The sequence below is a fragment of the Panthera uncia genome (assembly GCF_023721935.1).
Source record: "Panthera uncia isolate 11264 chromosome E2 unlocalized genomic scaffold, Puncia_PCG_1.0 HiC_scaffold_19, whole genome shotgun sequence".
Classification (NCBI taxonomy): Eukaryota; Metazoa; Chordata; class Mammalia; order Carnivora; family Felidae; genus Panthera; species Panthera uncia.
Window position 1 is genome coordinate 10,867,719 of NW_026057588.1, and position 11,749 is coordinate 10,879,467.

Here is an 11,749-nt window from a genome sequence, read left to right on the forward strand (position 1 = left end):
GGATGGTGGTGGGTGTAGGGGCTGGGAGCCTGGATGGGGCCTGGATGCTTGGTGGGGGGAGGGGCTGGGAGCCTGGATGGCTGTTCGAGGAGGAGAGACTGGGAGGTTGGCGCTGCGGAACTAGGTTCTCACCATTGGAGCTGAGGAGGCTACTGCTCTCAGGGGAGGTGGTGGCACTGCGGTCCGGCGAGGGCTCTGGCTGTGATGCAGGAGCGGGCCTGGTCGCCTTCCCCCTCAGGATGTCGATGACCTGTAGGAAGACGGGGGTCACCACCAGGCTCCTCCAGCCCACGCTGCTCTCCCTCGTGCGCGGTCGGCTCCGTGCCTCAGTGTCCCCTGTCCGAGCTCGCTCCCACGGACGCACAGGCTGTCCCGCTCCCCCGCGCGCACGGGCACAGACACGCGCGCGCACTCCGATGTCCCATCTGCGTGGACCGGCGCTCGGGCACAGGCCCTCCCAGCGCGGACACTCACCCGGCGGCTGCGCGCCACCATGAGCGGCGTGTCGTTGTGGCAGTTCTTGAGGCCACTGTCGGCGCCGCTGCGGACCAGCGTGCGCACGAGCGGGAGGAGCCCGCGGCCAGACGCGGAGTGCAGCGCCGAGCTGCCCGAGTACATCTGCGCGTTCACGTTGGCGCCGTGCTGCGGGGCGGGAGCCGAGGGTCAGGACCGCCGCGGCCCCGCGGGACCCCGGCCCGGGCGGCGGGTGGGGCGGGGCCACAGGAGGGGCGGGGCCGGGACGGGGTCCGAGCGCGGGGCTGGGGACTGAGGCTGGGGCCCCCACCCCGGACCGAGGCCAGGACCCGGGCGGGACCAGATGCTGGGTGAGGTGACGGAAGGGTGGAAAGCAGAACCCAGGGCGGGTCAGAGCGGGACTGGGCGGACGGGCTGAACCGGCCGGAGTAGGGGCGGAGTCAGAGAAACGAAGGGTCCAGAATCCAGGCGGGGCGGAAGGACCGCACCGGGAAAGGGTCAAAACCGGAAAGCGGGGTGAGCAAGGCCGCCGCTGCACCGGGCCCGGCTCGGCTGGAGGCGGGGGAGGAAAGGGAGAAGGTCCGGGACCAGAGGGCAGCCTGGAGGGGTGAGGTCATAGACAAATGGAGGCCTAGAAGGGAGAGACAGCGCTGGAAGCGGAGCACGAGAGGGAGCCGGGCCTGGAAGGCAGGGTCGATGCCAGGGACGGGGGAGGCGGGTGGGGGCGACTGCTGGGCTGGTGCTGGAGGAGAGGGTGGGCGAGCGGCCAAGGGCGAGGGCAGTACCCACCTGCAGCAGCAGCTGCACCATGCTCAGGCTGTTGTTTTCCACTGCGTGGATGAGGGGGGAGCGGCCGCTTTTAATGTCCTGCAGAAGGGAGGGAAGGTCTCGGAGTCGCTCCAAGCTCTGCCCAATCAGCCGGCGGCCAGCATCCCAGCCGCCGGGTCTGGCGTCTCAATCCCCGTAGATACTTCAAGCCCCACCCCCACCCCCCGCTCGCGCGGTGTCCCACGCAAGCCCCACCCCCTTGGGGGTCCCGCCCCGGCTCCTCTTGGCCCCGCCTCCGGCCCGCGCCTGCTCACCACCGCATCGATGTCTGCGCCTCGCTCCAGCAAGAGCAGCACGGCTTCGGGGCACTCCGTGTTCACGGCCACGTGTAAGGCGGTGAGCCCTGAGGTACGGGAAGACTCAGTGTAAACCTGGGTTCGGGGGCCCTTGGACTCCAGGTCTTGCCAGACAGTCCCACTCGGCGCCGGGGTAGGTGCTCACCGTCGTAATTGCGGGCCTCTAGGTCCACGGTGCCCGGGGCTGCGCTGTCCAGCAGGGCCCGGAGGCAGGTCGGGCTGCGGTGCTCACACGCCAGGTGGGCTGCTGTCTGGCCATGACGGTCCAGTGCCATGGGGCTGGCACCGGCCATCACGAGGAGCCGGACCACAGATGGCAGTGTGGTGATCACAGCCAGGTGTAGCGGCGTCTGGGGGAACAGAGACTGTGAGGGACCTGTGCCCTGCCCTGCGTCCCAGTCCTGTCTCTCAGAATTTCCGAGTCCTGATCCCCAGCTCCAGTCTCCCTCAGGAACCAGAAATCTGGAGTACATCCTCCCTCAGATTCAAGAGCCACGGCCCCCAGCTCCTCCCGTCCCAGGATTCAGGAGTCCGGACCCTCGGCCCTCTCTTCCATCAGATCCAGGCCCCCGGGCTCACCTGTCGTAGGTTGTTGTAGATATCCAGCTCCCGGCCCCCATGCTGGAAGAGGTTGACGAGCCGATGCACAGCAGGCAGATTGCCCTGCACCACGGCAATGTGGAGTGGCCTGGGGGCGGGGGAGGGGATCACAAGCGTTAGGGGCTGGTTACCTCTCGCCCCCATAAAATTAGTGGCGCGAACTCCAACATGTGCCGGGGACTTTGGAGGAACATCCAGAATCCAATCACTTCTGACCCTCACTCCCTCCATCCTGGTTCAGCCACCATCGCCTCCCTCCTGCACGGTTCCCTCCTCACTGGCCTCCCTGCTTCAACCCCGGCTCTACCGACTGTCCCCCCGCCACAGCAGCCCGAGAGCCCTTTTTGCAACTTAAATCAGATCAAGCCCCTTCTCTGCTCAGGACCCTCAGATTAAGGCCAAACAGGCCTTGTGGGGGCTTGTCTCCCCCTTTTTCTACCCTTTTGGCTTCTCCTCCGTCTGCTCTCTTCACTCTGCTTGACTTTCTTGCTGTTCCTTGAACAAGACAAGCACGCTTGCCTCCCAGGGCCCTGACACTGGCTGTTCCCTGGAACAGTGGTCCCCCAGATACCTGCAAGACTTGGCTCCCCTCATTTGGGCCTCTGCTAAAACGGTATGGCTACGACTCCCTCCCCTCCCCCCGGCCCCTGTTTACTTTTCCTCCACACCATCATCTGACATTGTACACTTGTTTCCTGTCTGAATCTCCCCCACTAGAATGTCAACCCCACCAGGGCAGGGCATTCTGTCTGCTTTGGTCACGGCCCAGCGCCCAGGACAGCTGCCCGGTGCTGAGCCCCGCACACATGTACCCAATAAATGAACCCATCGCAGTGATCCCTGGCCAGCCTGGAGAGCTGGGGGCCTGTTCCCACCTCTCTCTGGCCCCGGCTTGCTCATGTGTGAAATGCGCGGGGATGAGGCAGGTGCCATCGAGTTCCCTCCACCGGTGGTGACTTGCATGCCACATGCAGAGCATTTATTTGGAGGAGTGTTTGTCCAAAGGGGAGGTGGGATGGAGGGGGATGGAGTCATCGTTCTGGACGCTGGGCCGCACGCATAACCCAGATCCCCCCCTTCCAGACTGAAGGACTCATTCCCTTAGCTTATGGGAAGGTCGTGAGCTATCAGCTGTCTCTGGGAATTACCCTCTGCTGAAAAGAAGTGCTTGCCCGGGGCATGAGTCGGGGCAGCCGCCATCCACTGGCATCCCGTGACTGGTCGCTGCTGGCACAGAGGGCCTAGCCTCTGGCGCCAGCTGCACTGCTCAGGCCCCCTGAGGCGACACAGCAGCCCAACTTCTGTGCAGTCCTGCTTCCTTCATCCCCACAGGCATTGATCTGGAGAGTATGTCCCAGTAAACTCCATGCGCCTTCCCACAGCCCCCAACCTGGAAGAGTCATTTAGAGTTGAGGGCAATCTGGGATGATGGTGTGTGTGTGTGTGTGTGTGTGTGTGTGTGTGTGTGTGTAGGGGGGAACATTAGCACTAAGGGTACAAGGTTAACTGTATATACACAGGCCACACAGCCTTCTTAAAGTCCATTTACTAGAGCAACGAGTTTCTCACCCATCACTGCCTCTTACTAGCCCAAGCTGCCGGTGAGCATTGGCTCCCCCCGTGGAAATGTGCTTCCAGAATCCATACTTTATTGTTTTTTTTTTTAATTCAAAAAAATTTTTTAATGTTTATTTTTGACCCAGAGCGTGCCCAAGTGGGGGAGGGGCAGAGGGAGACTACGAAGCAGGCTCCAGGCTCCAAGCTGTAAGCACCAAAGCCTGACATGGGGGCTTGAACCCACCAACCCCGAGGAATCATGACCTGAGCCGAAGTCTGACGCTTAGCCCACTGAGCCACCCAGGCGCCCCTAATTTTTAAGTTTTTAAAATCAGAACCCGACGCGGGGCTTGAACTCACGACCCTGAGATCAACACCTGAGATGAGAGCAAGAGTTGGATGCTAAACCGTGGCACCAGGGATGGCGGCTTTGGGGGCTGAGCAGGCCAGGGTTGGAAGTTGGGGGCAACCCTCCCTCACTGCAGGTGCTAGAGCAAAGTCACGTGGCCCTCCCGTTTTCTCCCCCATAAGGTATAGCCCACAATAGCGCCCACGTCCCAAGAGCGGCTCCGCAGGTGAAACGCTGAACCTGGATCCTGAACCTGGTGAAACGCCGAATTTAAAAGGAAAATGTTGGGGGAGGGGCCGGGCCTGGGCCGGGGTGAGGGTGGAGGGGCGGAGAAGGGCTCCCTTGGCTCCCTTCATCTCCCAGGAAGCCCGGCCTGCGTCCCCCTCGGGGCGGGCAGGGTTAAGTGAGGGCAGAGGGAGCGAATGATTTCAGAGAAACCGTCCAGGCCCGAGTTCCCATAAACGCGCGGGCTGCAGGGGGTGGGGCGGGGCTGGAGGAAGTGGGGACGGGAGGGGCGGCCCAGCCCTCGGACTTCCAGTAACAGGTCTGCTGGGCGGGGCTCCGCTTCCTGCTCCCGGGGGAGGGAAGCCTCCCGCCGGGGATCTACCCCGGCCACCACCCCCCCCTGCCCCGGCACCCCCCCCTTCCATCCTCGCCTGGGGGGTGGGGCAGGAGGGAGGCCAACCACAGAGACCAAGCTTCCCTGGAGGGAAGGACCCCAAGTCTTGCAGCCTAGGGGCGCGTCTCGAACTCCACCCTTCAGGGCTCAGACTCCAGCTGCCTCCCTGTCCCCCATATCCCGGCATCCACCCCTCAGCTCTCTTAGGACCCGGTAGGTAATACGGTGCCCTAACTCTTTGCGGATACCAGCTTCCCCAGTGCCTGGGAGTGATCGATCCCCAAGTTGCCCTCTACCCTGTTGCTTAACCCCTCAGAGGAATACAGTACTCCGGCCTCCCCTCTCTCTTGGAGACCCAGAGTTCTAGCTCCCCGGCGCCTGACCTCTTGAGGGTCCAGATGCCCTGAGATCTTGAGTCCCTAGGGGTCCAGCCTCCCAACCAAGCTTTGCTGCTCTGGGGAACCAGACTTAGCGTGTCCCCCTCCCCCGCTCCCAGGCTAGCCAGCTGTCCATTCCGGTAATGTCTTGGCCCCAGCGGAAGGGGTTAAGGTTAGCTTGAACGCCAGGAGGGGGAGGCTGCGAGTGAGTGACGGGTGCTGACGTGGGGGAGGCAGAGCAGCTGGGCTGCGGTCAAGTTCTGCGGGAAGGGATTTCCCCCAGCAGGCAGCTGAGGAAGAAGTGTTTGCTTTGGAGGGGGGGTGGGGGGGGCGGGGAGAGCGGGGGAGGGAGGGAGGGGCGCGGGCCTTGAGACTGGGGTGCCAGGTCTTCTGTGTTCACAGGCTGCAAACAAATCACCCCCGGGGGCAGATACAAATTAAATCTATTTCACAGATGACCCCAGAGGTACCCAGAGTGGGAGGGAACTAGATTTGTTCAGCCTTTTATGGACCCGGCACTTTCTCCTGCTTGGACTCAAAGAGTGGCCCACAACCAGCTGGGAAGCTCTGTTAGAACATCCACTCCCAGGTGCTGAGGACCTACTGTGTGCCTGGCCTTGTTCTATGCTCTAGATGTAGGTACACCATTACGCCGAGTCTTAATCTGGATGGGTGCTACAGGAGCCCTCCATTTTCCAGGAGGGGAAACTGAGGCTCGGGGATGTGCAGTCGCCTCCCTGGCCAGCGTTGGCGGTCCGCCTTTTTCTGCAGAAGTAAGCCTGTCCATTCCGTCCCTACCTCTCGTTTCCAGTCCCCAAACCAATGCCCAGATAAGCGCTTTATAAAAGTCACCTCACGCCTGCCTCGCAGACTCACACACTTAGAGTTCTTGTTTTTATAGGGGGGAACTCAGGCAGAGGGTGGGGGGGGGGGTAGAAAGTGGCCAGCGGAAGTTCCAACCTAGGTAGGTAAATAAGAATCGTGATGTTCAGGTGTGTGGTGAGCACAGCGCTAAACCATCCTGCGCAGGGGTTCTCAGCAGCCTCAAGGGCAAGTTCTCCAAGCTGGAGGCAATCAACTATCGGATTTGTGAAATCAGTTTAAGGGATCAGCAAATTAATTGAATGGCCTATGACCGTGAGATCAGGAAACACACTAGAATAGAAAATACAAAGTAGATCCCATCTAGTAAGGGTGACTTGTTTTGTTCTGCGCAATTTTTGTTTCAAGCTTGTCTGTGTGTACATGTGCTGGGCTGAACATAAGGTAATAATATGAATTAATACTTATTGAGCATTTCTAACCTACCAGGCTCAGTGCTAAGAGCTTAACGTGCATAATTCATACAACAAGTCAATCAATGAAATGTCTTTCTCGCGGTTGGATTTTTTTAAAAAAGAATTTTTGGGTGTATTTTATTTATTTAGGGACGCCTGGGTGGCTCAGTCTGTTAAGTGTCTGACTCTTGATTTTGGCTCTGGTCATGATCTCATGGTTAAGTGGGATAGAACCCCGAGTCAGGCTGTGACACGACAGCAAGCACCCTGCTTGGGATTCTCTCTCTCCCTCTTTCTCTCTTTGCCCCTTCCCTGCTCATGCTTGCGTGCTCACACTCTCTCTCTCAAAATAAACGATTAAAATAAAAAAAAAAACAACATTTTATTTATTTAAGGTAATCTCAAACGTGGGGCTTGAACTCACAACCCCAAGAGTTGCACGCTCTACCAGGCGCCCCTCTCGTGTTTGCATTTTGATAAATATGTTGATGCCCCCTGCTTCAAAAACAGTCCTAGGATGTAAGTGCTGTCAGACTGCCCATTTTTCAGAAGAGGAGACTGAGGCACGGCGGGGGTGGGGGGGGGGGCAGGGGGAAAGCCTTGCTCAAAGTCACAGCCAGCGGTGGAGACAGGATTCTAACTCAGGTAGAGGTAATTCAGAAGCCCATGTGTTGTGGTGGGTGAGGTGGGGGGTAGGGCTGACTCCCCCCATTAATGGGGGGCTTTACTCACGTGTCTCCGTCCTCATCTGCACGGGTGGCCATGGCGATGTCAGCCGATAGGGGATGTTCCATGGAGCACACCATGGGGTACAGGGGTGTAGGCACGTTCAGGAGAGGAAAGAGGGAGCCCATGGTCGGGGTCGGGTACAGGGGCAGTAGAGGTCCTGGACAGAGGAAAGGACATGGGTGGTGAGGCCAAGTCAGCAGACCCTCAACCCACCCCTACCTCCAGGCCTTCACCCCTCCTGTGTCACCTGTCCTTCTTTCCAGGTCCCTTTTGCATCTCATACTGGGGCTGAGAGGCCCAAGACAACCTGGCCTTGTACATCCATCTTCTGGGCTCTGGCAGCTTCCTCCGCCTTCACCATTCCCCGTGAGCCCTGGTCACGGTCATTGTCACTTAGCTCTTCATGCCTCTGACCTCCATCTCTTACTAGGCAGAGTCCCTTAAGGACGGGACTGAACCCCGTCATCACCCAGCAGGGGACCCCAGGGCCTGTTTGCTGGGTGAATTTGTGGCTGAGGGAGGTAAGAATGGGTGTAGGGTGTGGGGTGACTGTGTAGAGATTTGGGGAGAAAGGGGGTCAGAAGGAGAGAGGAATGGCGTCAGAAGCCAAATATGGCAGTAGTCGAAGACATATCCACCCACCACACAGATGGGGAAAACTGAGGCCTGGGTTCTCATCCAGGGAACGGGGAAAGGGGAGGAGGCAGTGGCAGGCCTCCTGATGCACAAGCTGAGGCTCTCTAAGTGCTGTACTCCGATGGGGTGGAAGGTGCAGGAACGGGGCCAAAATCTGGAGGCACTAGGCATGGGCTCTCTGCAGCTTTTGGGGTCACTCGGGGATGGCAAGGTGGTAGCAGATGCCCCTTCCTTGAGATCAGGGATGGAGAGAATGATGTTTGGCCTTCTTTATCATCTCCTGATTCTTGGGGGCCCCCATCCCTGCGCCCCCAAGTCCTCGTATCTCCAGTGCCAGCTCTTGGTGCCCTGCAGCCTTTTGCCTGGACACCCCTGAATTCTTCATCCTGGCCCTAAGTCCTCCAGTCCCAGAACTCCCCGGTCCTGGCCCGCATTCCTAGTACCCTAGAACCCTCAGTCCCCAGGCCTTGACTTTGTGACCCCCTGACCCTGTGACTTCAGGTGAGCCCCTGATCCGTCCTGTGTGACTGTACCTAACTGGGTGCCCAGAGCCCTGGATCTCTGTCCCGCTGGCTCCCCAGGACCCCCTTCCCTTCCATCTGTTCCCTTCCATCCTTGGGTCTCCAGATATTGGTTCGGATGCTTCAGACTCCCACTCTGTTCTCCTGATTCCCACTATTGTCTGGTATCTCCTGGGTTCCTGAGGTTCTGATGTCCTGACATCCCTAGTATCTGTCTTCTTAGAACCCCAGTCGCTGTTTCCCTGACTGCCTTTGACACCACGGATCTGGATGCCAGGAACCCCAGTTTCTTGGGCCCAAGTGGTGATTCTGCATAACCCTAGATATCTGGGTTCTAACGAGCTTGTAACTCTGTTCTTGGGACTGTAGGTTCTGTCCCTGACTGTAGGTTCTTGATTCCCTGAGACCCCCTATCTATGCTGCTGGGCACCATCCCCTGGGTCCCCATATCTATGGCTTTCGGATGCTGAGCTCTGTCCCCCAGAGCCCCCTGAACACCCGGTGTTCTGGGACCCCCATATCTGTGTCCCAAGGCACTGCTCCCTGATGCTTCCACAGTGGTGTCCCTGGGACTTCAGGCTCTGCCCCCTCTCAGCTCCCCAGAAACCCCATATCGGTGTCCTTGGGACCTTGGATTCTGTCCCCCCCCCCCCCCCCCCCCCCCCCCCCCGTTTCTCAGCTCCATGGAACCCCCTGTATGTGCGGCCTGAACTCAGTTCCCTGGCTCTGGTGACCGTCTGCCCCGTCAGACCCCCATCTGGCCAGGACCCGTGGGAGCCACTCACCCTGGTAGTAAAGCGCCTCTGGCCGGGCCAGTCCGTGGGGGGCCGCGGGGACCGCCGGGGAGTCGGAGCCGCCGCCTAGGGGATCCGGGGTGACAACGGGGCCCGCGGCGCCGCGGGGGGCGGCGGGTTCCGGGGAGGGCGCGCGCAGCGGGCGCTTGCGGAGCGGCAGCGCGGCGCCGGGGGGCCCGGCGGCCTTGGGCCGGGTGCGCAGGTCCACGGGCCCCTCGTCCATGGCCCCCGCGGGGCATCGGGGCATGGGGCCGCCGGGGACGGCGGCCGAGCGGGCGGCCGGAGCGCGGCTCGGCTCGGCTGCACGGGAGGGTGGCTGCGCCGGGCGCCGGGACTTCCCCTGCCGCCGGCTGAACTGAAGGGACTTTTGTCGGCCGGGGCGGTGCCGGTCGCCCGCCTCCCCGCCCCCGGCCCCCCCCCCCCCCCCCGCCCCCGGGGCCACCCGTCCGCCCCAGGGGTTTCCTGGACCCGCCGCCGCTCCCGCCGCCCCGCGGTGCAGCCCGCCGAGCGTCCCGCCCGCGCCGCCGCGCCCCGCGCCCGCCCCTCTCCCGACCCCGCGGCGCCCCCGGCGGCTGGGCCTCGGTGGGGGGCGGGGAGGGGGGAGGGGGCGGGGTCAGGGCCAGGGGGTCCCCACCCCTACGGCTGCCTGCCTCTCTCAGTCGCTGTCTCAGTGCTTTGGTGTCTCTGGCTATTTGTCTCTATCTCTGCGTCTCTGAGTCTCGAACTCTGTCTCGTCTGACTCTCCGATCCGGATAGTCTTTCTGGGCCTGGGTGTCTCTCTCCCTCCATCTCGACCTTGGCGTCTTTCTCTGTTCTCACTGCCTCTGTCTATTTATTGTCTCCGTGTCTCTCACCATCTCTGTCTCTCGAGTGCTGTCTGCGCTCGGCCTCTTCCCTAGGGAGGCCTTCCAAGCGGCCCTGGGCTCCCTAGGGCGCGGGTTCGAGTCCCGACTCCCACTTCCTCGCCCGGTGACCTTGACCAGGCACTTCCTTTCTCTGAGCCGTTTCCTCCTTTGCGGGAGCAGAAAGACGCACCCAGGTCAGGGGCTGCCCTCGGCGGGCGCCCGGGCGCTGTCCCTCTGCCAGCCCTGTCCCCATCCCTGCCTCCTCCATGTGTCCCAGCCGAGGGTCTGAACTTCGCTGGGGGTGGGGGGCGGTGGGGAAGGGCACAGGGAAACAGCGAATGTGTCTCTCTCCACGGGATCCCTGCACACTCAGCTCGAGCTTCTGGGCGAAGAGTTGGTGAGAGACCAAGGAAAAGAGACACAGAGAGATAGCAAGAGACGCGGAGACACAAGACCAGAGTCGGGGCGGCCACGGCCTGGGCCCGGGGGCGGCGGGGTGCTAGTCCGGCCACCCCTTCTCCCCCACCTCCCCCTCCCGCCCGGGCGGGGTTGGTGGGTGGGGAACAGGCCCGGCGGGTTGGGGGGCATGACTCAGAGGCGGGCTGGAGCTAGTGGGCGGGGAGGGGCAGAGGCGGGCCTTTGCCGGGTCCCCGCCCCTGCCTCCCTTCTCTCCGCCCCGGGGAGGGGCCCCAGCGGCGCGGGGCTTTCCCGGATTTCCCTTGAGGCGGGGCTGTCGCTGGGGTTGAGTCCGGGTCACTGAGTTACCGGAGGCCAAGGGGGAGGCTTCGGGGATCGGGGGCGGGGGGCAGAGGAGTGGCGGCTGCACCCCGGATCCGTCCGGGAGGCACGCAGGTCCCCCTGGCTCTCTCGTGTCTCGCCCTGTCTCTGCGACTCTGTCCCTGCATCCCTGGCCCTCGGCTCCCTGTCTCCGGCCCCCACCCCCTGTCTCTTTTTGTCTCCCGATCTCTGTCTGTGTCTCTGTCTCCCTGGCGGCGTCTCTCTGCGACCCTGAAAGTGGGTGTGGGGCCCCGTCCCCAGGAAGGGACTTTGCCCACGACTCTGGCCCCACCCCGGTGGATCGTTAACCAGGGATGTGAGGAGCAGCTGTGGAGAGAGAGAAGCCTCACCCCTTCCCCCTTCTCTCCTTTCTGCCTCTCTCTGGGTGGCCCCCAAGCCCCCTTAGCCCCTGTAATGGGGAAACATTTGGGGGCAAGGCCTGGGTCCAGTCCCACCTCCACCATTTGCTCCCTGTGGGACCTCAGGCGAATCCTCTTGTCTTGAGACTCGGTTTGGTCTTCTGGCAAATGGGACTGATGTCAACCCCCTGCCTCCCCGTGTCGGGGGAGCTTCGCCCAGGGCAGGAAACGAAGGAATTAGGCTGGAGAGTCTGGGTGCTGCCGTTCCTATCCAGACAGCCCTCCCTCACCTGGGGAGGAGCACAGCCCTGCTGTACAAAAGGGGAAGTTGAGCCTCAGAGGGGGCGGGTTTTGTCAAGGTGGTGACCCTAGGAGGTTGAAATGGAAGGACGCCCAAGTTCCTCCTCCTCCCAGCCTCCCTAGGGCAGATGGAGCGATGGCTTTGGGCCCAGACGGGCCTGGGGGGGGGGGGTGGTGGTGGTGAGGGGGGTTATGCATTTGGCCCAGAAGGGGGTTTGGAGGGGCCCAGAAAGAGTGCTGGGGGGTCTGAGTCTGAGGATGGATGACGGGTAAAAGTCTGAGGGAGGAGGACCTAAAGGAGGAAGACAGGTCTGAGAGAAGTAAATGGTCTAAGAGAGGGGGAGAAGGGAGAGAGAATCGGTCTGAGGGAGGAGGTGAGGCTCTGAGGGAGGGGAAGAAGGTCTGAGGGAG

General features: G+C 61.7%; 1 protein-coding gene across 1 annotated transcript in view; it reads right to left on the bottom strand.

Annotated features, from left to right (window-relative positions):
- Window positions 1-9,432, bottom strand: part of BCL3 (BCL3 transcription coactivator) — a 10,302-nt gene extending 870 nt beyond the window's left edge. Inside the window, exons 1-8 of the mRNA XM_049620859.1 lie at window positions 9,049-9,432; window positions 7,110-7,263; window positions 2,178-2,286; window positions 1,744-1,948; window positions 1,557-1,645; window positions 1,264-1,341; window positions 475-642; window positions 133-250 (exon numbers count right to left, since the gene is read on the bottom strand). Of these exons, the coding sequence (XP_049476816.1) occupies window positions 133-250; window positions 475-642; window positions 1,264-1,341; window positions 1,557-1,645; window positions 1,744-1,948; window positions 2,178-2,286; window positions 7,110-7,263; window positions 9,049-9,304 (1,177 nt within the window). The 5' untranslated portion in view covers window positions 9,305-9,432. The remainder of the gene's footprint in view (window positions 1-132; window positions 251-474; window positions 643-1,263; window positions 1,342-1,556; window positions 1,646-1,743; window positions 1,949-2,177; window positions 2,287-7,109; window positions 7,264-9,048) is intronic.
- Between the last annotated feature and the right edge of the window lie 2,317 nt (window positions 9,433-11,749).